We start from the raw sequence: 27,738 nt of genomic DNA on the forward strand, positions 1-27,738 counted from the left end.
GTTAGTAACTCTTAATAAAATTCTTGCCCAAAAGGAAAATCGCCCTGTGTTCCCCTGTACCCCCAAACTGAAGACCGGCTATTTGGAAACTACTTTGTGTAGACAGATATGCATGGACTCACAAAATCAAGATGTTTATTTTGTTCTCTTGCGCACACAACACTTAAACCATTCCCGTTCCACCAATCCTGCTCTCTGGGAGCTCACAGTCTCGGAAACAGTCAACGTGAAATGTAGAGCCAGTGTTTAAGGCATTACGTCAAATGCAGACTTGTCATTTAGAAGACCCTAAGGAAGTGGCATAAATGATAATGATGTATGCCCTGCCTCACTTTCCTGATTCTAGTAAGGAACCTAGGCCCACAGTCTGAAAGAGAGTTTGGGACAACCTTACCATAGTAGTGAAACTGACGGATTGCTGAGGAGGTTTCACATGTGGGCAATGGGGTGTTGAGTGCTCTTCCATTTTGGATCTGTAACTCTGGAGAAAGGCAATCCTTTAACTGGCTTTATAGAAATTCTAATGGGGCGACTGCAAACTTAAGACCTCTACCTGGTTTTTAAATACCAACTTCTAATTGGTATGATAACTGTAACCACAGCATTGAATGTCTACTGCATCAGGAAACATTTAAAAACTAAGCTGCCTGGGATAAAGACAGAAAGGGAAAAGTAGGCAGGTGCTAAAGAAATCCAGACACATAGGAGCTGGGCATTAAAGTTCAAGAGCATATGATTTAAGCTTTACCTCTTCCTGTATTAACCACACCCTCTAGAACCTAGTCTGGGATCTCAAGGTTTTGTAGTAGACTGCTTCTAACCTGAATCTCCCCTGAAGAACCATGTCAGAGTGAGGTTTCTCTTGGTTTCAGACTCATAGCACCTTGTCCTAACTGGCCTTGGTTCTTCTCACCTCACTGATAAGGTCCTGTTTCTCACAGCATATGCTTTATTTTTAGGATTTTTGGGGTTAAACAAGGCTATGTTTAACCTGATTTATGCTAGAGAAGTGATCCATATCTGAGCTGCATCTCAGCCCCTGGAAGGTGTTTTATGGCAGCTCATCTGGAGATCTCTAGAAAGCACCAGGGTCACCACTATGTGGTTTCTGTCTTGCCCTGGGTTTATTATTCCTTGGCTTCTGAGATAACAACAGGCGATTTGCACTGTAAAGTTGGGCTCTGTCAGTACCTGTCATTCACTGTGCAAGATTGAACTAAGAGAAAAGCAAAGCTCTAAAGTTAATTTCTTAGATTTTTTAGCCTTCATCCAGTAGGCTTATAACCCTTTCTTGGTTCAAAGCCACCAAAGTATATATTCCTTGTTCTCCAATGTTTAATTGGCACCCGTAGAGAGAAAGTACAAACTTCAGAATCACAATACTGGGCCAACAAGAGAGCAGGTTTGTTTCTTCTGTTCCGAGGCACAACTGGATCTAGCACCAAAGAGGGCAGGGTATAACAGACTAGCATAGGAAGAATCACTTTGAAGAGGTAGTTTGGGGACAAGCCTGCAGACTAATGATTGACAGAACATTCAGTGGGATTTATTGAGAAAAGGGGTTTTGGCCACTGTGATCTATGCAAGTGTGTTGTGAGCACACAAAGGACTAGAGACTTTGTATACTCGTGTGCACTCTGGCTATAGTCCACACGAGTGTGCTGTGAGCACACAAAGGACTAGAGACTTTGTATACTCGTGTGCACTCTGGCTATAGTCCACACGAGTGTGTTGTGAGCACACAAAGGACTAGAGACTTTGTATACTCGTGTGCACTCTGGCTATAGTCCACACGAGTGTGTTGTGAGCACACAGAAAGTGTATCTGGAGCTAAATAAAAGTTTGTGGAATGACTAAGTATTAGCCAGCAGCATTTAGGTGTGACACATGCCCAAGACATATCACCTACCAACCAGCAGTTCAGATTCTCATGCTGGATACCAGGTAGCCCCACCCTCTGTCCCTTCCAGGTACAACTTTGCTATTTTAATGCCAACCCAGGGCAATCCTCTAGACTGTCAGCAGAAACATCACCTAGAAACTTAGAAATGCCAAATTTGGTAGCACTAGGATTGATGTCCACCAAGTATTGTCTTAACAAGAAGCCCTCTGGGTGACTCTGAAACATTCTAAAGTTTGAAAATCATTTGTTTCGAGGAAAACACACAATAATAGGAAAAAAATTACAAACTTTTGCTTTGTTCATTTGGGACAAACCAATGTCTGAGTCAAAGGAAAATGCCAATGGTTTTATTTAACAATCTCTATTTCTATAGTCTCAAATTGATTGTTCTGTTTTTGTTTTGATTGGTAAGTTCATTTCTAATCAAAGTGTTACGTGGAAACACAGTTGATGAGAGAGCAAGAATACCTACTCCACAAACTCGCTGTCTGTAGTCCCTGACCACTCTCCACACTCTACCAGTACTTTGGTTAACACATCACACCTAGAGAAAGGCACTATGTGTTCCCACTCACTGAGTTAAGCTGAGATTATTTTCTAGTATGAAACTGAAGTCCCAAATTGGGTGAGATGTCCCTAATTACCATCAATCCTGTTTGAAGTTCAAATCCTTTTCTATCACTGACCCAGAATTCCACCACATATTATCTATTTAAAACAAAAATACACAAAACCCCAAAAACAGAAAAAAAAGCAGATAACCAAGTCATTAACTAGGAAGCTACCTGGATTAGACAAGGCTCAGGATTATGAGGGAGAAGACATCCCGCAGGTGACTTCTCAAGAGAAATGTCAATTTCATCTTATTAGAAGAACCACTACTCAGAGACAGTCAACTAAGCCTCTATTCAGTAAGTGTGTGTGCATAGAGACAGGAGAGAGAGGGATGATTGGAGAGGGAATCATATCTTTCGGTCCCAAGATGCTCCCACAGCAATCGCTAAGGCCACACGTGGAGTCTGATGTTAATGGCAATGCTCTGTGATGTCCACTACCACTGCCTTCTTCCAGCTGAAGAGAAAGTATCCTGTCCCCGCCCCTGCTGCTACTGCGATGCATAGGTACCCATTGTAGGTCATGAAGATGAGCATGAGGAAGTAGCTGATGACCACCTGGATAATGTGCAGCACTGTCTGCAGGAGGTGGGGGAAGCTCAGCATCTGCTGCCTGGGGAGTAAACAGAGACAGCAAAGTCAGACTTGGGAGTCTGCAGGTCAAGAGAACAGCTAGCTGCAGCTGTTAGCACAGCCTTCCACTTGGACTGCACCACAGCTATCCTGGAAACTCAGCGTGCATGCGTGTGTGTGCGTGTGTGTGTATTTGGCAAGACAGAACTTTCAATTTTCCTCAAGCTGGTCTCAAGTTCACTATGTAGCCAAGAATGGCCTTGAATTCTGATCCTCCAGCTTTCACAGTGCTGGGATTACAGGCAGACATCATGCTTGACTAGAGTTAACTCTCGACAGAAAGGAATCATTTGCATTCTGCCATTTTTTTATATCTTGACTATACATTCTTAAAATGACCTCTACTATTTAGCAAAGATTTAAAAAAATTGGATTCCTTTCAACTTCTCCCAAAGTGGCAAACACTTAGAACAACATGTAAGTAAGTGCCTTTGCAGACTGCGAGTCCAATAACCTAAAGTTACATGGAATCGCCAACTCAGGAAGAAGAAAAAATATGTGCTTTGTTAAGACAGCTCTCTAGAACTTTCATCTGGATCTGTTCCATCTTACCCAACAGTTTTGTGTGTCTCCATAAGGATGGTTCCGTTCGGTCCTGGGACAGGCATGGAATTGTAGCGAATGCTGACTTGAGACTTACGCAGCAGACCTTCTCTGGCGATCTTGAGTCCTTCATAAAACATTGCTAGTAAAAACACGGCTACGAAAGCTCCAGCCATCTCTAAGGAAGGAAGGAGAGGAGGAGGTAATGGTACAGTCGAAATGATCAGCCTGAGCTACACGACAAGGAACTACCTCAAAACAAACAAAATGGAAAAAGTATTAGTCTTCGTTTGTGAATAATTGGATGGTTGCCTCTTTACCCACTCAGCAGAGATAAGATGTTATCGAAAAATCACCGTCTCGCTCAAGAACATATTTCCTTTCTGATTGTAACCAAAAACATCATCTAGAATTCTGAAAAAGGAATAACCAGCTGTTGTTTTGTTGTTGAACAGGGTTTTATTGCGTGGCCCAGGTTGATCTTGATCTTCTGGAGAGTCTCCTGTCTCTGCCTCCTGAGCACTGGGATTACGGGTGTGTACTGCCACAGCCAGCTAAGACAACATGTTTTAAAAAGTGCTACTCCTATATTTTGAATAGGCATATATATATATATATATGAATGAATTGGTAAGATGAATTTATTTCTTTTTTTTCAAAGATTTATTTACTTATTATAGGCCAGTAGAGGGCACCAGATCTCATTACATGTGGTTGCTGGGAATTGAACTCAGGACCTCTAGAAGAGCAGTCAGTGCTCTTAACTTCTGAGCCACCTCTCCATGTTGCTTTCATTGGCTAATTAATAAAGAAAACTGCTTGGCCTGATAGGTCAGAACATAGGTAGGCGGGGAAGACAGAACAGAATGCTGGGAGGAAGAAGGCAGTGAGGCAGACACTATAGCTCTCCTCTCCAAGATGGATGTAGGCTAGAGTCTTTCCCCGGTAAGCCACCACCTCGTGGTGCTACACAGATTACAAAATATGGGTTAAAGCAAGAAGTGAGAATTAGTCAATAAGAGGCTGAAACTAATGGGCCAGGCAGCGTTTAAATGAATACAATTTGTGTGTTGTTATTTTGGGTATAAAGCTAGCTGTGCGGGAGCTCCTTCTACATCTCCAGCCCCAGATGAATGTATTTCTACGACTATTTAAATTTAACATACTACTTGAACTAAATGCTTCTGCCACCGTCTCCAAAATCAAATTGGTTTATTTCAGAAATAAGCTTGGTACCTAAAGTAGTTTAAGTGACCATTAAGCTCATGCGATTGCATTTAAATGTAAAAGCATACCAATACATGACAGATACAAAAAGACAGGTGACAGCTACCATAAAAAGAGTGACCATGATATACCACATATCAGAAACATGGAAACCATAGTTTGATGTAGCAGAGAAAACACTGGTTCACGTTTTCTCTGTCATACTAGCCGTGTGATTCACTATATGAATGAAGCTTATTTATCTGTAAACAGGCGGTTGTTTTGAGGCAGTGTCTATGTAGTCTGGCTATCCTTGAATTCTCTATGTAGAGTAGGCTGGCCTTGAACTCTAAAACATCCTCCAGCCTCTCAAGTGCTGAGATCAAAGGTATTCACTACCATACCTGCCAAGACTAACAGTTTTTAACCTAGGGTTACACTGTAGTATTTGATATGCTTCTAGTCTTAAGCCTAGGACCAATAACAACTTAGCAAACAAGAAAAGGATTGTAGAAGATGTTTATCTGGCATTTTAATTATTTTTCAGTGCTCCAAAACATACATATGAATTTAAGGAAGCTTGCTGGAGGATCAGAAACAATAGTACGTATTCCATCTTCTGACTAGGGAATAGGAATCATGATGGCTATGTAGCACAACCACACTGATCTGGTAATACGACAGAAACAGCTGCTGATTTCCAAATCTATGTCACCATCTCCCATGTGATCGTTATCTTCAAAGATGACCATGGTTACTCACCTCCAGGTGTGTTGATTACCAAACCAGAGAACAAGAGTTCCACATTCTTAAAGCCAAAGTAGAAGGTCATCTGCCAGAAAACCAAAACAAGTCAGTCAGAGAAGACTGAAGACCTTATTGAGAATCTTGGGCAAAGAGGCTTACAGTAACACATCTAGACAAGAAGAAATACTTGAAGCAGTGGGAAGCTTTTCTATTATGGGCACTGAGAGTTCCCCCAGACCTCACCCCCATCTCATGACCTTTTCTCTTTTCTATATAAAACACAAACACCAGGACTTAATTTAGGGAAAGGTGGATTTCAAAAGAAACGATTAAAGAAATAATTGTAGAAAGTCTTGGTTCTGGTGTCACTTGGTATGTTGCCACATGAATACAGGCAGATCACCTGACTTGCAGGGCGGGGATCTGTTTGGTTCCCCTCTTTGATAATCACCCAGTGCTAATCCCAAGTTTCTATTATCCAAGTGTGTGGGCAAGGACACTTACCATCATCATGCCGTCACCATGGAAGTGTGAGGCCGAGGTGGTTGGGTGATGGTGAGGTGGCATGGTACTGTTGCTGTCCATGTGGGTCATCCCCATGTGGGTCATCCCCATATGGTTCATCCCCATGTGTTCGGAAGGATCCAGTTTTCCAGAAAAAGATGACAGTCAGCAGAAAAGTCTTTTAAGAAAACCAATTATATATTAAGGACATATTTTCTTGATAAACACTTTGTCTATATAGAACTTTGCCCAGTGAACAAATGCCTTCTGAGATACAGAAGTAACTTGGACTACTAGGGATCACCTTTGAGATCAAAGGACAAAGAGTAAAAGCCTCTTCAGGGTGCAGGAAATAGATAATTTGAAATAATTTATAAGTGGGAGCCATTAACAAAATGTAACTGCTCTAAGGCTTTCTAATGATAAACATGAGTAGATAAAAAGCCACAACCTCAGATAGTCCTCCTAATTGGGATGGCCTGTGTTTAACCAGGATATTTGGATTCCACTTAGAACACAATCAGTTTTGAGCTCTGGAGAAAGGTCTGCTGTGGCCTCAGGCAAGAAATGTGCCCAGCCGTCAGACACAATTTTAGTCCCACCAGGACATCAGAGTTAAGAACACGAAAAAACAAGGTATAAAATGGATGGTCTGTATTAAGTTTAGACACTGCATACTCAGCCTGCATCTCTGCACCACGCTAATGCTGTACTGCAGAAGTCAACCTGAGTCAAGGCACAGTAGTTCCCATAGCTGCTCTGCGGGCAGGGGACTGGGAAGTTGGGACACAATGTGCACAGAGAGATATGTTCGTAAAACCTGTCTTTTTTTTTTTTTTTTTAAGACAGGGTTTAGCCTGTCTGTGTAGCCCTGGGTGTCCTGGAGCTTACTATGTAGATCAGGCTGGCCCTGAACTCTGAGATCTGTCTTCCTCTTCTTCCTGAGTGCTGGGATTAAAGGTGTGCATCACCACTGACTGTAAAAACCTATCTTTTTTTCTAATTTGTATTTACTTTTATTTGTATGAGTGTTTTGTGTGCATGTATGAATGTGTATCACTTGTGTGCAGTGCAAGAGGAAGCCAGAAGAGGGTGTTGGATTCCTTGGAAGTGGAATTACAGATGGGTATGAGCTACCATGTGGGTGCTGGGAAGAGATCCTGGGCCTTATGAGAGAACAGCAAGTTTGCTTATCCTCTGAGCCACCTGTCTAGCTCCTGAAATCTCTTTCTGTGTTCCTCAACTCCAGGATGTAGAAGAAATTCAAAATAGGAGCAGGCCTGTAATCTCAGCATCAGGAGGTTGAGGGAGAAATAGCCAGAGTCTGAGGTAAGTCTGGGCTACAAGTGAGACCCTGTCTCAAAAAAGGAAAAAGAAATTCCAATTAGGTCTCCAGGATCTTGAGTCTGAGTATGCGTCTAATGACTCAAGCTCCTATCAGGGCCAAACTCAGAGCTAAGTACGAGTAGTTCAACAGCAGATAAGGGAAGAACCTGACAAGGAGAGAAGTGAACAGAGGAATTTTATGGTGTAATTAGCACCATGAAGGAATGAATGCATAAACAGGGTAGCATGACATCCTAAGATGTGGAGAAGAGATGCAGCTCAACTAGGAAATTTACAGCCAGGAAAGTACATGTCTAACTCAAAAACACAAGTTTTGAAGCGACCTTTGCTTCAACTGCTACCCCATGATTCTGTGACAGTAGGCTTACATAATTCTATCCCACAGGCATAACCAAAGTTCCACGTTCAACTTCGGTAACTGTCATTCTGGACTCTACGTTATCACTACAGAGTTGACAATCTACCCGGTCCTCTTAATACCACTGTTATGGTATGAAGATGTTGAGCAGCGGTTTTGCTCATGAAAATTTTATAATAAATACCAAATAACAACATATAAAATAGTGAACCCACAAATGCCAATGATGAGACAAAATTGGTCAGCAGTTAGCAGTTTTCCTTTAAAAAAAGAGATTATGGCCAGGTGGTGGCGGTGCAGGCCTTTAATCCCAGCGGGAGGCAGAGGCATGCTACTTTCTGTGAGTTCTAGGCTAGTCTGGCTTAGAAGAGCTAGTTCCAGGACAGGCTCCAAAACTACAGAGAAACCCTGTCTTGAAAAACCAAAAATACATAAATAAAATTAAATAAAAAAAGAGGAGTCAGAATGACTAATACAGACATGCAAACAAAAGTTATAAATTTTATTTTCTTTCATTGCAAGGCTGGAAAATAAGATTAGAAAAGCATAAAAGATAACTTCATTCCGTGTTATCGACAGGAATCCAGGTCATGGACAGGCAGGGGAGATAAAGAAATGAGTCAGACCAATCTTTCCTTAGACTGAAGAGTGGAAGGGGAAGCTGAGCAGGCACACCGCAGAGCACAGCACCACAAACTACTCGAGCCCTACGCCCTTATTTCTTTGAACTCTGATAACACTGTTTTCAGTAATAATATTTGAGAACCTGGAGGTTTTCTTTTATTGAAGCTTTATGTACCAATCAGAGAAATCTGTGTACACATTATCAGAAACCCTTCAGACAGATCAGTGCCTTAGGAATTCAAGCGTTCAGAGCTCAAGAAAAGCTCTAAACTGTGCACCTGTCCCGCAGTGCCGTGTGTAGGCTGCGGTGCACATTCATCCACACTAGGGAAGAGAGCAGGAAGAGAACCAGCTTGTTTTTCTTGTAGTACACAATAGACTTCTGTAATGGGAACCTTCTGCAAGGCTTACCCAGTGGGGTCTGGACAGGGAGGAAATCATCAGATAAACAGTGTAGCTGAAACTCCAACCTGGTGCACCATTGTATTCAGTAAGCTGCTTCTGATTGCTGTAGCTCAGGGACACAGAATTTGCTTTGCATGTGTGAGGGCTCTGAATGTGACCCTAACAGTGACTGGGTGAGATTAGGAAAAATCCCACAGGTCTATGTCAAACTAAAATTATATATATAATCATATATATCAGGAAGAACATAGAAATTATTATTTATGGAAACACAATATATAAGGGCTGCAGTTAATAGCTCGGTGACAGAGCTCTTGCCTAGCACTGCCGAGGCCCCCAGTATTAATCACCAGCACGGCAAAACTGAAACACTGATTTGCCCTGACTACCCTCGGGCATAACAACAGCAAGGAGAAATGTAACCACAACTATGCAGAGTCAAGAATGCCACACATTGGGGCTGGAGAGATGGCTCAGTGGTTAAGAGTACTGCCTGCTCTTCCAGAGGTCCTGAGTTCAATTCCCAGCAACCATATGGTGGCTCAACCATCTGTAATGGGGTCTGGCGCCCTCTTCTGGCCTGCAGGCATACACACAGACAGAATATTGCATACATAATAAATAAATAAATATTAAAAAAATTCTGTAACTTTATTTACTTTTACTGTATGAATGTTTTGCCCTGAATGTATGTTCATGTATGTATGTATGTATGTTCACATGTGTGCGTGGTCCCTGTGGAGGTCAGAAGAGAGCATCAGATCCCCTGGAACAGGACATAAAGTGGCTGTGAACCACTGTGTGGGTGCTGGGAATTGAACTTGGGTCCTCTGCAAGAGCTCTTAATCACTAAACCACCTCTCCAGGTCCCTTAAATTTTAAATCATAATATGTAAATGACAGTCTATATTTTTTCCTGCCAACTTAGCTTTTCAGCGATATGCCATGTGTCTGGATAACCGACTGTATACGCAAAAAAACCAACCAAACAAAAATAACAAAAAACCCGAAACAACAAAGACAACAATAACAAAAAACCAAACCAAACCAAACCAAACACACTTAACCCATTCATTCCCTCTAGAACAGAAATTCTATTCATAGGCAGCAAAATGGTATTTGTTGGTTTTCCTCTGATAGTTTAAAGTTGATCCAAGCTCGGTTTACTCTAGAATGAAAATGGATACTGACAGAAGAAGAGTAAATCAGAACCCAGAGGCACACAACCTGAGGGGTCTGACCTCATGCAATGCGAGCTGGCTGGCTGTCTGACTTATTCATGTCGTGTTCCCAAACCCCACAGCAGCTTGCTCTCTAAGAATCGTTTTCTGTAATTAAGTTCCACCCTCCCACCTATTTCTAAGAACTGGGCTCAAGGTCCACAAAGCAATTGGTATACATTTTATGGAATCAAGTTCTCCATCATAAAGCAATTAGTGGAACCTGAGGGAGGGCAATGATGAGTAAGAGGCGGAACTTTAAATCTCTGCCATAAAGCATTGATTCAATGGGTTTCTGTTTGGACATACTATGAGCATATGGTAAGTACATGCTAAAACTCAACTTTCTCTTTGCTCCTTATTCTCTATCATTTCTTCAGGTTTACATGTTATTTATAAAGAAGAAATAACAAAACATGGATAGAACAGAAAAACAAACAAAATCCTTGATTCTTAACTGATAAAATCTACTTGCAATACTGTTATGTTACTAGGCTTCTTTATAAGACAGCAGAAAGAACAGAAATACCGTACTTTTATTTATATTGTTGCTATTCAGAATAAGCCAGTTCTTTAAGAGAATTCAAGGGGGCCCTACTAGAAAAACACATTGTATTAGAAAATGTAGAAGCAACTTAACAGCAGGCATGTGTTAAGATCCTAGGATGGACAACTTGGATTGTTAAGGAAATACAAAACAGTCTAAGAATTGACTTCAAAACAAAACATGGCACAGATTTTTAAGGAACCTAGTCCATATAACCACTAAGAAAGCTCTACTCAGCTTCTCAGGAGTACCTTTAGAGATACTAACTTAAACTTGGTTCTGCTGCCCTGACGGTGAGGAAATGATCAAGCCTCACAAGATACTCTAGTCAGGACTTGATCATAATTCTAATTCTTTAGGTCCCCATAAGATTATCAGCATTGGGGCTGGAGAGATGGCTCAGAGGTTGAGAGCGCTGGCTGCTCTTCCAGAGGTCCTGAGTTCAATTCCCAGCAACCACATGGTGGCTCACAACCATCTGTAATTTGATCTGGCACTTTCTTCTGGTATGCAGGCAGAACACTGCACACAATAAATAAATAAAGCTTAAAACAAAAAGATTATCAGCGCCCCCCAATCAGCAGGAAATAGTCTGGAAAACTAAGCCCACATTCCCAGAAAATGGATGTTTCCCTTTGTTTAGAAGCTGGTTATTTACGGATAAAGGTCAGAAAGCTAAACAAAGGAGATTGGATTCAGAGTTCTTGTTTAAAAAAAGGGGGGGAGGTGCTGTGGGACAATGGTCTGTACCCTGTTACTTGTATTATTTAAATAAATACCTGTAGTGTCTATAATGAGTAGTCCTGCTGTTTTCTTCTGTGTCCTCCTTTCCTGCATCTAAGCGAGGTGTTTGCTGAGGAATACTTGGCTAGTGGCGAAAGACTCGCTATAGGTGTTTATACAATTTCTTTTTATTACAATTCAGTCAGTTTACCCCTAAGAACTATCAGAAAAAGGCAATTTCCCCTATATTCTCTACCAACGACTCGCCTAAAAGATTATCTCAAGGCAGGCCACAGTACAGATAGACCTGTAATCCTAGCACTTGGGAGGCAGATCACAAGTTTCAGGCCAGCCTTGAGCTACATAAGAAGATCAAGTCTCAAAAAACCAAGTCAAGTCAAGTAAAACACAATGCTTAAAACGTCAGACTCTGCAAATCCTAGAATCTGTAGCAAAATAAAAATGAAATTTTGGACAGAAGCTAGAATGCAACAAGAAGGCTAAATCCTGACGGCATTCTGAGCCTCAGCACTCCCTGCATTACACAATGATGGAGGAGAAACACTCCTTGGACTCACAGAAGGCAATAAGGAAGTGGTTGTACTTGGCGTGCAGGTTCTCTGCATAGCAGAGGCAGATGTAATCCAGAGTCTTGGACAGGTTTTCTGGAGACTGCCTAGGCCTTTTCCGACTTCCATGTTAAGGAAAATAAAGAAGGCTTTTATTCATGAAATGACTTATGTTTCCTTTTAGACTGCTAGAACATAAAACAGACACTCAGTTTTCCTGCTTTTGGCAAAAAAAAAAAAAAAGAAAAAGAAAAAGAAAAAAAAAGATGAGAAACTCAAGGCCAAACACATTAAACCACAATAAATAAGAATTCATGTTTATGGACAAGTAACCAGTTTAGTTGTGCAAATAGTACCTTCTGATGACCTGTAAGGACTATCATATACCCTACTGGACTGACTGTTTCACACAATTTCTCTCTTAGCTTTTCATATTTTAAAAAATTCCCCAATGAACCGGTCCTGGTGGCTCAAGCCTTTAATCCCAGCACTTGGGAGGCAGATCTTTGTAAATTGGAGGCTAACCTGGTCACATAGTGAATGCCAGAGCTATACCATGAGATCCTGTTGCAAACATTAAGAAAAGAAAACCGCAAGAGAAACAAGGTTCACTCTTTTTGCTGGTTGATAATAAAAACAAGGCCAAGGGTCACCTATAAATCCTCACCTGCTTCTCTCCACAGTGCTGGTTGGGCTGAGAGAGACGCCAGAATTGGTTAAGGATTAATTTAGTGATTTTTTTTTTGCATACTTTCAGTGATCACTATCACAATGTTATTTTCTCTTTCTTCACCATGGGTCATCTGTGGGATTCCTGAAAGCACTTTTCTTTCCGGGAAGGAAACCAGGCTGTGCCACGGTTCACATTCAGACAACAGCAGAATTCATGTGGCTGTGTTACTTATACATTAGACTCCCAGGGTGCATCAAAAGTAACCAACCACCAGACACATAAAGGAGAAAACCACTTTAAACAATTCGGCTCAAGAGTTTTGTTTTTGTTTTTTTTTTTTTTTTGGTTTTTCGAGACAGGGTTTCTCTGTAGCTTTGGAGCCTGTCCTGGAACTCCCTTTGTAGACCAGGCTGGCCTCGAACTCACAGAGATCCGCCTGCCTCTGCCTCCCAAGTGCTGGGATTACAGGCGTGTGCCACCACCGCCTGGCTCAAGAGTTTTTCTTTATAAAAGTGGCCAGTAATCTAGGCAAACAAGAAATTCTGCATGGACTGACAGGTTTTTAAAATCATAAAACAGTAGCTATCAATTAGTGGCTCTTCTACCTGGATGGAGGCTGTTGGCTAGGAATATCTATGCAGCAAGAACAGTAATTCGACTTCCCTTGTCTCCAAATCTAATTCTGTCTATGGACAGCAAACCTGTGATCTGATTCTAATCCGAAAGAGAAAAAAATACCGTTCCTGGCTATTAGCTGAAGGTCACCTTCTCAGGCCATAAACGTCAGCAGCCCACAGCGCCCTGGTATTAAGCTGTGTTCAGACTGAACAAGCCAGGTAGGAAACCTGTTGGGGCAAGACAGATGCTGGGGACTGACTTCAGGAGGAATTACATGAGAGAAATCACGGCAAAGTCAAACTGTTTAAAATGCTCCTGTCCAGTCCCCACACCACTTATGCATTCTGGACAAACATGAGTGGATGGTACAACTGCCATATAAGCAACAAAACAAACAAAACTAGTTTAAACATGAGACTTGGTAATTAGTTTACTATGAAAATTGTTTTGTCCTTTAGAGGTTCATTTTTCTTAACCGTAAAAACAAGGCAGTATATTATTAGTGGAAATCTACCCACAGTAAAGGCCTCATTCTCCATTCCCACCACTTGTATCTTGTAGGACAGAATGCTTCTAGTACTCTTACTACTGGACTGTAACTTCAGGGAGCACCATGCTTATTTACCTTTCGATTGCCTATATTTTAACATCCCGAATATAGTAATAAATTATTATAAAAATTTTCATAAATAAATTTTTTTTTTTAGATGATCTCACCACACAACTCTGGCTGGCCTTGAACTCAGAGATCAACCTGTGTCTGGCTCCAGTGTGCTAATATTAAAGATGTGTGCCATCACAGCTGGCTTCCTTAAGAGTATACTTAATTTCCTCTTTATTACATTAATGAATCTGACATGTTATATAGTATCTGATATGCTTCAAAACTATTCAATAGCTTTATCTTAAGAAGAAGCAAACTGCAGCTGATGTAGAAGTACCATAAGCAAGTTCGTTAGCCTTATTTCAGACCCAAGTTAATCGAGGAAAGGGACTCTGCAGGTAGGGCTGCTCATTCCTTGTTGTAGTGGTGGAACTGAACTCAGGGTCCTCTACCTTGACGGGGAACACACAAGCATACAATAGAGGAAATGAGAGAACTATCAGATTAGATCAACTTAAATGTACTCAGTAATTTACTAAATAAATAATTGCATAGAACCTGAATAAATGTAAAAAAAAAATCCTTTCTGGGGGCTGGAGAGGTGTCTCAGAGGTTAAGACAACTGATTGCTCTTCCAGAGGACCTGGTTCAATTCCGAGCACCCACTGGAGGTTCACAACTGTCTGTAACACAAAGATCATCCCTTACACAGACATACATGCACGCAAAACACCAATGCACATAAAAAAATCCTTTCTGAAAATCAAACATAGTATCTTTTCAGGATGGAGGAACCAAGGCACAGAGAGCCTCACTGGCCTGTTCAATGCTTACTAGAAAGATGAGGCCCCTTTGCTAGAAGCTGCACAACTAGCCCATTCTCTGGCCATCTCTGATCTCACCATCAACAGCTCTGTTCCCACCTTTGTGCTTACGTTACTCCTGGGCTCCAGGCAATCATTTCTTCAGCATCAGAAGCCTACCCTTCCAATCTCTCGGGCAATATGTCCTCCCCATCTTTCAGGGTCTACCTCTAAGACTGCTATACATCTGTAAAACATCATACCTTTTCCAATAACCTAACTGGGGCTAGGTAGCAACAAACCTTAAACTGTTTTCATGACCTTTTCAATCTGTGCTAATTTCTGACAACATGCCGAGAGAACGGTGTGAGAGAAAGTACAAATGGTTAACTGGAGGCATCTCTTCAAAGTTCCTTCTTATCAACCACAAACATTTCAAACCTCTTCTGCAAACTTACTTTTGACATGCTAAGGAAAGACGCCTGGTTTCAAGCAAAAAGCACCCCCTGGAAAAACCTTAGAAGTCACAGTATGGACCTTTCTGTAAACATAGGACTTTTTAATAACTGCTCCAACGCCTGTGGAGACATGTCAGGATGTGTATTGCTCCATTCCAGAAGCATAAGTGAACTCTTCCAGCCAAGACAAATGCAGAAGTTCCACCAGGATCTGAATCATGCTATTTGATGGTGATGATGTTGGTCACAGAACCAGCAGCCCAGGTTAAACTAGTATCTCTACCGCAGGTGTCTGCTGCGTCTCAAGCTGTAATTTGCTTATTTAAGGCTGCAATAGGAAGGAACTATCTTCCCCTCAACTGGCATACTGATTTATACCTGACTCCTCTCCATGTGGATGTGTTTGACTAAGACAGATCTTAGCTTACACTCCCCCAACACACACAACAAGAGTGACTGCGAGGTAGTTTGTCTTTAATATCCTGCTTTAAAGACAATGAACAACATACACTATTGAGTCCACAAGCTTGGATGTTAGTTCCAACATTGTCACACAGAATTATTCTGTGTAAAACACTTCTCAGTCTCAGGATCACTGACATTTTGAGCTGGAAATCCTTCATTACAAGCTGCCACATGTTACAGCATCTCCATCACACAGTAACAGCTAGAAAACCATGCCCACCCACAGACTCACTCTTCTCTACAAAATTCCCAGGCACCACGAGTTCAAGGCCACCCGAACCTTTATGGTAATTACAATTAGAAATTTTAGTTCTAGCTTTGATTATTTTTCTTATACATTAGGCAATTTAACCTTTCTGGTCATAGGTCCCTTAGTCAAGGGATGGAATAATTTATCTTTAGTGTCTATTCAGTTTAAAAGTTCCGAGGTGAACAGCAGTTTCAATAAAGTAAACACACACTTGTCTTCTAAAGGCACTTGGAGTAAAAGCTGATATGTTTTAGATGTTCTGACCTTTCAGGGTCTTTAGCATTTACTTATCAAACATACTTATATCACCTAGCACTTTCCAGTTTACTCTTTTATTTATAGTCAGCTCCTCTGAGAGGCATTTTTGTCAAAGTTGAGACAGCAAGAGCCTTTACTGCTTCTGAAGTTGAGCTGCTGACTGGTGTACAGCTCTGTCATCACTGGAACTCAGAACAAGTTATTAAAACTCTGTGAGAACAATATGAACACATAAAACTGGGATAATAACATCACAACATTATAAAAATCAAGTGTAAATGTATATATGAAAGCAACAGCTACCCTAATAACACATATAGTAAATAATAAATGCTAATTACTTTCTTCCTAATTCAGGTGGTTCTCAAAGTGCAGTCCAAAGACTACTTGGATCAGAATCACCAGTAAGGTTGCTGAAAATAAACCACAAAGCTAAGGAGACAGGATTATGAGGTCCTCATCAGCTTGGTCTACATGATAAATTCAAGGTCAACTTGGTCTACCAAGTGAGACTTTGTCTCAAAAAAAAAAAAGTTATCTATTTACTTTGAGTGTTACGGTTTTATAGACAAAGTGATATTTTGGGGGGGACTGAAAGGATACATGTTTGATATACCCCTATTCTGTTCCTACTATGTGTGCTTCCCTCCACAGTCAACAAAACAATGTTCCAAATTTCAACTCTAACACCAAGAAACACATTGGAAACCAGAGATATGTGCATGCATTTATTGCAACACACGCACACGCACACACACTTCCTCAGGGGACTACCAGTCTCAGTGACTTACAAGGGATGAGGCCCTGAAATGTGTGAGACATTTGTGCAGAGAAGAGGGAAGGCGAGGACCTGCAAGGGGAGCAGAGACCGATCATACCCTACCCCCAATCATTACCCTCTGCCCCAGGCGCCATAGAAAATCAACAGAAAGCAGAAGGTTCTGGCTTAAAGCTGTAAGAATACACAGCAAATTTCAGCAATGGCCTGGGCACCTAGCAGCAGAATGAAGGTAGGGGTAAGGAGAAAGAGAAAATTACAGTTTATGTTTAAGTAGAAGGAAAACACCAGATGTGGCGACATGCATGCCTCTGAGCCTGAGATTCCAGAGGCAGAAGCAGGAGGACCAAAAGTTCAAAGTCCCTCAGCTACATAAGTAATTCAAGGCCAGCCTGGCCACAAGAGACACTGACTCAAAAAAAAAAAAGTTAGTAGCAGCTGGCAATTTTGACCTGCTTTATGGTTTCTAACCTCAAAACTATGAAGGTGCCACACCGTTCAGAAAGTTACCAGACATACCCCATCTGAGAGGAGGGTAAAGCACAGTACTGTTTTAATCTCAATCCCTCTGTGGATTGCTATAAAAAGGGAATCTCTTGACTCCTATGTGTAAGGCAAGTATGACTGAGACATGGTCCCCTTTTTTTTCTTTTTTTCGAGACAGGGTTTCTTTGTGTAGCTTCGGATCCTGTTCTGGCACTCACTCTGTAAACCAGGCTGACCTCAAATGCACAGAGATCCACCTGCCTCTGCCTTCCGAGTGTTAGGATTAAAGGTGTGCGCCACCACCGCCTGGCTTCCTTTTTCTAAATTTATAATATATTTACCTTGTAAATCAGCTCTTAAATAATGCCATACTGAAAAGCGTTAGAAAATGTGCAGGACTGTGATTCAGTAGCCTCAGTGCAGTCTGTAATGCCCAGCAGAAACCCCTTCATAGAAGAGGACATGTGCTAAACCTCTATGCAATACTAGTGGCTCCTAGTTTTACCTTATCAGCTCATAAGTCTATCCAAGGCGTCTCCAGAGCTACCTCACTTATCAAATAAAAAAAGAAAAATCATTCTTAGCAACCACTTAAAGACGTCATCAAAATGAGACATGGCTAATCTAGACAATTAGTCTTCCTTTGGGAAGCTTAAGTACATCTGTTTATCTGTCTTCTGTGCACTTCTTTTCTTAATCTTCAAACTTGAGCCTATAATAAAGTAACCTTAATGTTCCTAAAGGTTTCAGAGACTTCCTCAGGCCACTGCGGATGGCCGTGTAGAGCTGTGCCTGTCACCTCACAACTGATAAAGTTACCTATACAAGGTCTCCACTCAAGATTTTATCTCTAAATAACAGAAGTTAAGATGTTTCAAAACTGTTTTTTTCTTTCTTTCTCTGTGCATTGTCAATTAACACCCTGCAAATTATAAGTCCGTCTTCAGTTATCAGTCCCAACACCTTGAAACAAGCTTCAAAATATTTATCCTAAAGGCAAATATATGAACTGTTACATGTATAAAGAAAGCTATGCACTACAGGACTGTATCTGTAATGCCAATACACTGAAAATATAACCCAAGTTCACTGAGTAAATTAGTTATATTTCCAGAAAATGAAATACTTTATAGCCATTTAAGAGTAAGAAATGTCTGTCCACCTTTATAGGATGATCTTCCAGATATATTATAAAATAATATATGGTAGGGGGAGCAGAGCACACTGTATGATATAATCTATAAAAAATTTTAAAGGGAAAAAGTATATACACATAGTTTACAATTTTAAAATTAATGATCAGGTTCAATCCCTTTAGTTTCCAGTAGGGAAACCAATGTACATGTTATTAGAGAATGACATTAACCATTTGCTTCTACAAAGGACTCTCTGTAAGACTCAGCCTTCCCATTTCCCCAGATGGTTTGCTGGGAAGTGTAAGCAGGAGGGACTTTTGAGCCGCATGTACCCTGTCTGGGCAGTGAACAGTGGGAGACTCTTTTTCGTTAGCCCACTCTCCCCTTTCCACATGAAGAAGATCAAGTATAAAGCTACATTCTTCACAGAGGCCTAAAAGCTTTATTTGCTTTGTTCCCCATAGCACAACTCAAATCTGATCCAACAAACAAACGGAAAAGTCCCTTTAGTTACGCAACAGCAGAAGGCCCAAGTCCACTGAGGAGCGATCTCCTGGGCACTGCACTCCACTTCCCTGCTACCACTCGCTGCTGGCTAAGTCACATCCTGGAATCAAGGAGATACACTCTCTTTACGCTCTTAGTGCTCCGCTGTATCTGGGTGCAGTTTCAGAACTATTTCAAGCATAATTTGTGTAAAGATTTCAGCTTTATGCACAGTATCTGAGTGGAGCCAAGGACTGCACTATCTGCACAGATGGAAGTTTGTCACAGACTAGCTACTCAGAGAGTAAAGGCGCTTGCTGAGCAAACCTGGACCCAAGGAAAGGTGGAAGGGAAGAACTGACCCCACAAAGTTGTCCTCTAACCTCTCCACACCTGTGTACAAAAGTAATACATAGTTCAGCTGGCCTTGAACTTCCTGGTCTTCCTGCCTCACTTCCCAAAGTAGATAGCCTGCTGTCATTTGATTTAAAGAATCCCAGCTACTCATACACACATAGGGAAAAGATTCCTTTGGCTACTTGCTGTAGTCAAAGACTGACTGTACTTGCTACAATCCAAAGTCTTTTATTGTTTGAACTTTTCTTTAGTTGCAGAGGATTTCAACTGTCCAGGCTATAACGCTGATGTGCCCAGAATGTGATATGACACAGAAATTACAAAATAGTTGAGTTGTTCTTTTTTTTTTAAATAGAAAACTGCAATTAAATATACTATGCAATAGGAATTTATATTCCATTGAACCACTAATTAACAAAAGATGATTTTATCAGAGTGCATAAGGGAGTGATAGAGGAGGGTCACCTGTCTATGTGTTACTTTCATTGGTTAATAAAGAAACTGCCTTGGCCCTTTGATAGGATAGAAAATTAGGCAGGTGGAGTAAACAGAACAGAATGCTGGGAAGAAGGCAATGAGGCAGACACCTCAGGCACACACAATGAAGCTCTGGCCCAAGATGGATGTAGGTTAGAATCTTCCCGGTAATCCACCACCTCCTGGTGCTACACACATTAAGAGAAATGGGTTAACCAAGATGTGAAAATTAGCCAGTATGAGGCTAGAGCTAACGGGCCAGGCAGTGTTTAAATGAATATGCTTTGTGTGTTGTTATTTCGGGTGTAAAGCTAACCATGTGGGAGCCAGGCAGGACGAAACGCAGGCCTACCCGCCTCATCACTACAAATGGCACCCAATGTGTGGCTTGAACCCACGACCCTGGGATTAAGAGTCTCATGTTCTACCGACTGAGCTAGCCAGGCTCACTCTGTTCCCATTACAAGGGAGTACAATTGAAAACAAGAAAATTGCTCCTGGGTGTAGTGATGGTTCAGACCTTTAATCCCAACACTCAAGAGGCAAAGGCAGGTGAATCTCTGTGAGTTCAAGACTAACTCGGTCAATATAATAAGAAGTTGTTGCAAAACAAATGCACAACAAACCCTCAAAACTCTGAGTTGTCTGAAAGGCGGACAGCAGCTTCGTGGTATCCAGTGGTCTCCAAGCAACAGGAAGAGTGGTACTCTAGACCTGAGCCCAGGCACCTGCTAGCTGTGTGAACCTGAGGAACTTGTTCACTCACTCAACATTTCTAAAAAATTTTATTTTTTATTTTACATGTATGAGGTCAGAAGAGGGTATCAAATCCCCCAGAACAGTGGTTCTGGAGACCCCTAGGGGGTGTCAAATGACCCTTTACAGGGGTTGCTTATCAAATATCCTGCATATCACATATTTACATTATAATTCATAACAGTAGCAAAATTAGAGTTATGAAGTAGCAATGAAATAATTCTATGGTTGGGATCACCACAACATAAGGGCCACAGCATCAGGAAAGCTGAGGACCACTGCTCTAGAACTAGAGTTACAGGCAGTTGTAAGCTGCCATGTGGTGCAGGGAAGCAAACCCAGGTCCCCCCAAGAGCAGCCAGTGCTCTTAATCATGGGCCCATTTCTCCAGCCACAGAACTTTTAGCATTTTAGACATTTTAGATTTATGGGTACGAATGTTTCGCCTACATGTATTATATGTACCATGTATATATGTACCATGTGCCTACCTGATACCCATGTAAGTCAAGAGAGGGCATCAGATTCCCTAGAATTGGAGTTACACATGGTTGTTAGCCACCATGTAGGTGCTGGAAATTGAACCCAGGTCCTCCGCAAGAGTAACAAGTGCTTTAACCACTGAGCTACCTCTCCAGACACCATTCAATACTTCTTGCTCATGCACTTAATGAAGGTACCATGATGAAGCCCTACCCCAAAGACAGTAGAAGAAACATGTGACTAACTACAACATATTTGAGATGTTTGAGTTACAGATAAAGATTGCATGGGAACTGATAAAAAGCTCACAAAGGCTGGGCGTAGTAGCACACAACTTAAATCCTAGCATTTCGGAGATAGAGGCAGGCCCTTCTCTGAGCTCTAGGTCAGCCTGGTCTGCATGGTGAGACCTTGTCTTAAAAAAGAAAACAAACAAACAAAAAACTAAAGAGAGAAAAAGCTAAGTGACAATGGAGTAAGATTATGGGTACACAGTCAACAGCAGTCCCCTTCACTTTATAAACCAAGTAACTACATTCTAGTACTCGGAACTACTGGCCAGTTATTAATATATAGTTCTCCAACATATGTACTTATTTAGGGAAAAACTCAACAAGGCTAAAAAGGTCCATTAATGTGTCACTGGCTGCTAAAGTTTTACTGTCAAACCATTTTTTTAATTTACTTTTGAATGCAGACTTCCATGTCATGCTGTATTGCATAATGTCCTCAGCCTACAAAAGCAGGTTATATACAAACCCCTAGGGTCATTGTGTAAAGGAAAAGAGGTAGGGTGGATCCTTCTCAACCTCTTCCTTCTCCACAGGGTTTGCATTCCTAAGGATGGGCCCCTCCTCTGCTTGGGGGGAATGTTACCTAAATCATAAAATGATACAACCCAAAGCCATGGAACTTCAAAAGCATTTTCTTCCCAGTACCTACTATAAGATGTGTGTATATGTGTGTGTATGATAAACAGCACACTGTAATAAGACTTTTGACATAGCTAGTTACAAAGGCCAGCTTTTTAAAAAAAAAACAGCTTTGTTGTGCTAAGAGCTAAATGTGGGAATGAATATAGGCATGAGCAACTTCCTTCGCCTCCATCCCCAACCATGCTTGTCTGGCAAACTTTAAAAGGCAGAGTTTTCTGGATGATTTATCTGACATCAGTTGAACTCCTGACAATATAAACGTTTCATTTTTCTGTGATAACTGTGTCTGTCATCTTTTCCCTGTCTTGGCACTGGCACATAAAGACTTAACAATAGAGTCAAGTTAGAAACAAGAAGGAAGGTATGACCTAAAGGGCCGAAACATTCGACAGACAGACAGACAGACAGACAGACAGACACACACACACACACACACACACACACAGTCACTGGTCTCAAGCTTGTTATCTGCTTGCCTTCTCTGATCTTGAACTCCTCCCTCTCGCCTTGCCCTCCCAGAGCTGGGATTACAGGCCACCATCCCAGCTAACCATGGACCTCTAGTATTTGTAGCTTCACAACAGTCATTTCATTTTATGTACAGCCTGGAACCTTTGTTTTCTTCAACCTGAAATTTAGATTGTAATCCAAAGAGAAACTGGATTGAAGTAGAGTTTACCATGCTTTACCTCAGCCAATCTGCATAATCCCACGTTCTAGGGATTACATTTTTCCTCTAGAAACTCCTGAACTAACTGGATTTTTAAATGTTGACGACCTCAGGCCATGGCAGAAGAGCGAGGTGGATCTCTGATGTGGAGGCAATCCTGGTCTGTATAGCTCCAGAATAGTTGGGGATACACAGTGAGACCCTGTCTAAAAATCAAACAAACCAAGCATATTCTAATTTAGAGTATAAATAATTTCATGCTGATCTAATTAGAAACTTGTCATCTTGAACTCAAATATAGCTTTGGGTTTCTTTTACATATTTTTTAAAATTCTCTGAGTATATTATTAACCTTAAAACTCTCAGAAAAGAATCCTAAAAAACCCCTGAATAATTTGACTTAGGAGGAAGAGATTTATCAATGTGGCCACACCAGGAAGAGGGAAAAAAATGTACTGGCCCTCCCCCTACAGTTTACCTTCAGGATTCTGAAGTGAAGGTGCAGTTTCAGGAAGGCCTACCTAACAGTCCCAGGCAAGGTGTGGCTCTACACAGCACTGAGTCTTCTAGACAGGTTTAAATCTCTTTCCAGGAGAAAGGGTTCTTCTCTGGCTGGCCCTGGCTTTAGACTCCTTTTCTCTTAGCATGAGACCCAGGGACCACTGCTGTGGGACCTATCCCTGCTAGGTTGGGTACACCAACACTAATTGAGCACTTACTATCTGTAAGTATTCTTCTAGCACTGTGTGCCTTATGTGAATTAACTCATATTACCTTCAGAAGAACTTAGAAAATGGGTACTATTGTTACCCCTATTTTACAGAAGAAAAAACTCAGCAACTTGTCAAAGGCCTATACAAGTAAGTGAAGAAATCTGACCCCAAAGCTTAAGTGTATGACTTCTACTCTACAGAACCATTCTAGTGGTTGTGTCTATGAAAATGAAGTCGAATGCTTTGGCTAGACTAGGTAAGAGACAGTCACACAGATGCCCACAACCCGTTGTTAGATGCAGGAATCAACTCTAAAGGTTGGCAGAAAATTTCGTAAATATCTAGAAAAATTTTGTAGTCAGACTGCTTTGTGAATGGCTTTTAAGCAGTTATTGTATGTTGAAGAAAGCAGCCATACATGATTCAGGCCAGGGGTTGATAAGCTTTCTATAAAGGACCAATTACTAAACATTTAAACACTGTGGCTCATGTCGTTTTCACTGCGTATACTCAACTCTACCTAGATAATATGTAAATGAATGAGCACGGCTGTGTTGCAACAGAACTATGAAACAGGCAGCTGAGGTAAGATTTGCCTGTAGTCCGTAGATCTCTGAGAACCATACTCCAAGAAAAAAATTGAGGTTTTAGGTTAAAAACAACAAAGCCTACAGAGGATATTTGTGCTTAAAGCTGAAATAGGACGGTACACTGTGTATGATTCCCTACTTAACATACTTTAGTTAGCCACAGCCCTCAGTGTAGCAGGTAAAGGACAACTCTTGTCTTGTAAAATTTTGAAAGCCCCCTGCAGGCTGGTGATCCGTAGCCTAGTGGTAGAAGCTTGCCCAGCTTGTGCAAAATCCTGGCTGCAATCCCCAGTGCCATGGAGACATGTGCCTGCCTGTGTTTGCCAAAGCTGCTCCTTCAACCTGGAAAACCTGACCTCCTCCCAGCATCCTTTTGGCATTCTATTCATCTTCAAAGCCCTCTATGTAACCCTACAATTTCAGTAGTTCAGGAATCTAAAAAGGAAAAAATTAATCCCCAGAATGTGAGGTTATGCAGATTGGCTGAGGTTTAAGGCATGGTAAACACTGTTTAGGGCAATGGTATTAATCTTAAAAACTTCAATCCAGAAACTGGGTGGTGCTAGCACACGCCTTTAATCCCAGCACTCGGGAGGCGGAGGCAGGCGGATCTCTGTGAGTTTGAGACCAGCCTGTTCTACAGGAGAGTTCCAGGACAGGCTCCAAAGCAACAGAGACACCCTGTCTCAGGGGAAAAAAAAAGAACCTTCAGTCCAGTTTCCTTTTGGATTATAATGAAGAGAAGATAGAATCTCTTCCTACTTTGATATTCTACAATAATTTCCTAGAGGTTCATTTTCAATTGACACAAAGTTTTACACACAGTAGATTCTGAGGTAGTATCTCTCCAATTGTATTATATATTCTGTTTTTAGTGACTTGAGTGAATAGAATATATACAGTTTAAATCTACATTCAATTCATATCTCTATACTACCAGAAGATATGAACTTGCCTAATAAAAAAGTTGTCATTTTTTGCAAATTTGATTTGAAAGAAATTATTAAATTTGCTGCTTCCTAGTTAATATTCAGGAAATCTCTCTCACACTCTCTGTATGGATGTACAATTTTCATTATGTAACCCTGGCTGACCTGGAACTCATTATATGGACTAGGCTGGCCTCTAATTCTCAAGATTCACCTACCTCTGCTTTCCAAGTGTTAGGATTAAAGAGGTGTGCCACCGCACTTGATGATCAATACATTTTCTACACATTCAGAGTTGTATGGTTAAGAAACAGAACAAACACACTCAACTGGAACCTGAGCTCAGGGCGGTATTTATTACTTATCTCTGCACTCCCGGTTCTCAGCAGACATGTCTACATCTGATCTGTCGCTTTTTAAAGGTGTTTGGGGAACCTGGCTCAAACTCTGAAGTGTTACAAAGGCTGGGGCAGGAACTCAGGTTTCCTGACTCTGGATATCCTAATCCAGGAAGACCAGCTTTGCAGAAGCACCAGATCCTACATTTCCAATTCTAAGCTGAAAGGAAGACTCATTTCTACCTTTCTCTTCCTCAAGTTAGGAATGGAATTCAAGATCAGATACTATGCCTGCCTACTGTGTCCAATAACCAAACAGGCCAGTTTTAGGGTTACTAAAAATCTAAGAAAGGCCATTTAAAACACCCATGAGGAAAAAAAAAAAAACTCCTCCACTCAAGAATGCAAGAAAAGAGGTCAGACGTTCTCTTAGGAGGACTTCAGTGAGAGTTCGAGGCCAGTCTGGTCTACATATTGAGTTTCAGGGAAGCTAGGGCTACTACATAAATAGACGATTTCAAAAAAATAAAAACACCACCAACAACAACAAAAAGCCAAACACCAACCAAACAAACAAACAAAAAACCATGCTGGGTGTATACCCAGCAATGAGGCAGGCAGATCTCTGAGTTCCAGTCCAGCCTGATCTACAGAGTGAGTTCCAGGACAGCTGGGGCTACATAGAGAAACTTTGTCTCAAACAAAGCAAAACAACAAAATACCAAACAAAACAACCCCCCCCAAAAAAAAACTAAGAGAGAGAGAGGAGAGGGAGAAAGAGAGAGTTAGAACCTATCCATTCACACACACACCCGCAACACCCACTCAAGTTCACAATTTAAACAGAGCTATTGCTCTAGGCCTACTGCATATTTCAGTTATCATTGCTCTGACAGTCAGACTTCACTGCTTGAACCGTCTTAATCTGTAAAATAAACACAGGAGCAGACCAACAGCCTTATCTGAAGATAAACACGAATAATTTACTTACAAAAATTGTAAGTAATGTATAATATTTCTAGTTATTTTATCCCCCTTCCCCCTCCTCCCTGGGAGTTTTAGACAATAGTACAGTCATCTTCAATGAACAAAAGAGACCAAGCAACCCAGACAGTTCACAGCCAGTACAGCATTTTTATCTTTCTGGAAGCTACCTATAAAAAGACAGGAGCCATCGCTGGCTCTTTGGGTCGGGGGCGGGGGTATGAATACATTAAGGAACCAGGGAACAAGGATAAATTCTGTTAATTAATCTAATAAAAAAATTAAATGAGAACCCACTGTGGTCAAGAAGACTTACAACTTAGTAGTTCAAAAACTATAATAAAGAGGGAAGTGCCAGGAGGTACAAAGTTCTCTTGGAGGGAGCTACCCATCCCTTCAACATCACCCTAACACTAAAGCATTCCGGTAAGGGACACTTAGAGGAACAACCTGACAGAGAAGATGACATTGTGGAAATGGACGCTACAATGGGACACACTATCTGCGTATTCACAGCGTGGCTCACCAGGTCTGGTTCATGATCGTTCAAAAATGATATCGGGTTCACCAAAGAAATACAGAACACAGAACCCACGCGTGCGCGCGCGCGCGCGCACGCACACACACACACACACACACACACACACACACACACGGTGAAGACTAGAGGCGGAGAAGTCAGCAACAAGTAACACTGACTTGCAACCTTGGCAGCAAAACTGAGCCCAGCAAGTGTGAGCTGATGATTTTCTACTTTCAAAGTCCCATCATCCACCCTCCCGAATGTCTCAGCTCTTCTGAACCTCTCCTATCTGGATTTTAGAATCGGGGTCCTTCCCCAAGAAAGATGCCACACAGTCAAGTTAAGGGCCAGGGCTGTCCTTCACTCGTCAGCTCTCTAAACCCTGATACAAAGGATCAGGTTTTCCCTTTACTCTGCGTGACCTCGGACTAGTCACCCAAGCGGTTAGTTTTCTTGCTTGCAAATTCGTTGATTACGAAGAGACCCGGATAGGACTCGATGATCGCTGAGATTTAAAACCTTGGCAAGCCGCACATGGAAGCAGTGGACACACGGTCCTTTGCGTAAATAGGGAAACTGAGGTCCCGAGCATCCTGCCTAAGGGCATAACAGCAGAACGCTGTAGGGGCAGGGCCACCGCACCGCTCAGATCCCCGGACTTGTAGTCACGGGCTCTTTCCCGGTCCACACAGCCTAGAGGAGCGGCGGGGGGTCCTGGGTCGGGAGGGAAAAGGACGGCGAACACGCTGGGACTAGGAAAGGGAGGAGAGAAGGCCTTACCTTTCCAGGACGAGCTCCGCCGCCCGTGCCTTCCTCTCGGAACTGGATCCCCCTCACCCGGTCTGGACTTCTCCCAAGCCCCCGCCACTACTGCCCGGCTCGACGTGTCCCACGACCGCAGCAGAGGCCACCGATTCCCGCCCTGGACCCGCCCCCTGGGTTATCTGACCAATCCTCCCTCCGAGCCCAGGAGCTCCACCCTCTCGGGGGGCTGGCGAGGCCTCGCGTCACCAGGCGCTCACCGT

General features: G+C 41.8%; 1 protein-coding gene across 1 annotated transcript; it reads right to left on the reverse strand.

The window, feature by feature from the left end:
• Positions 1-118: 118 nt before the first annotated feature.
• Slc31a1 (solute carrier family 31 member 1) lies at positions 119-27,627 on the reverse strand. Its single transcript, XM_041632482.1, has 5 exons — positions 27,494-27,627; positions 6,151-6,328; positions 5,662-5,731; positions 3,703-3,871; positions 119-3,130 (listed from the first exon to the last, which is right to left on the reverse strand). The coding sequence occupies exons 2-5, from the start codon at positions 6,274-6,276 to the stop codon at positions 2,929-2,931; spliced, it is 567 nt and encodes a 188-aa protein (XP_041488416.1). The 5' UTR covers positions 6,277-6,328; positions 27,494-27,627; the 3' UTR covers positions 119-2,928.
• Positions 27,628-27,738: the final 111 nt, after the last annotated feature.

The sequence above is a fragment of the Microtus oregoni genome, unplaced genomic scaffold, assembly GCF_018167655.1.
Source record: "Microtus oregoni isolate MIOR12 unplaced genomic scaffold, Mior012 000041F_ref0000270, whole genome shotgun sequence".
Classification (NCBI taxonomy): domain Eukaryota; kingdom Metazoa; phylum Chordata; class Mammalia; order Rodentia; family Cricetidae; genus Microtus; species Microtus oregoni.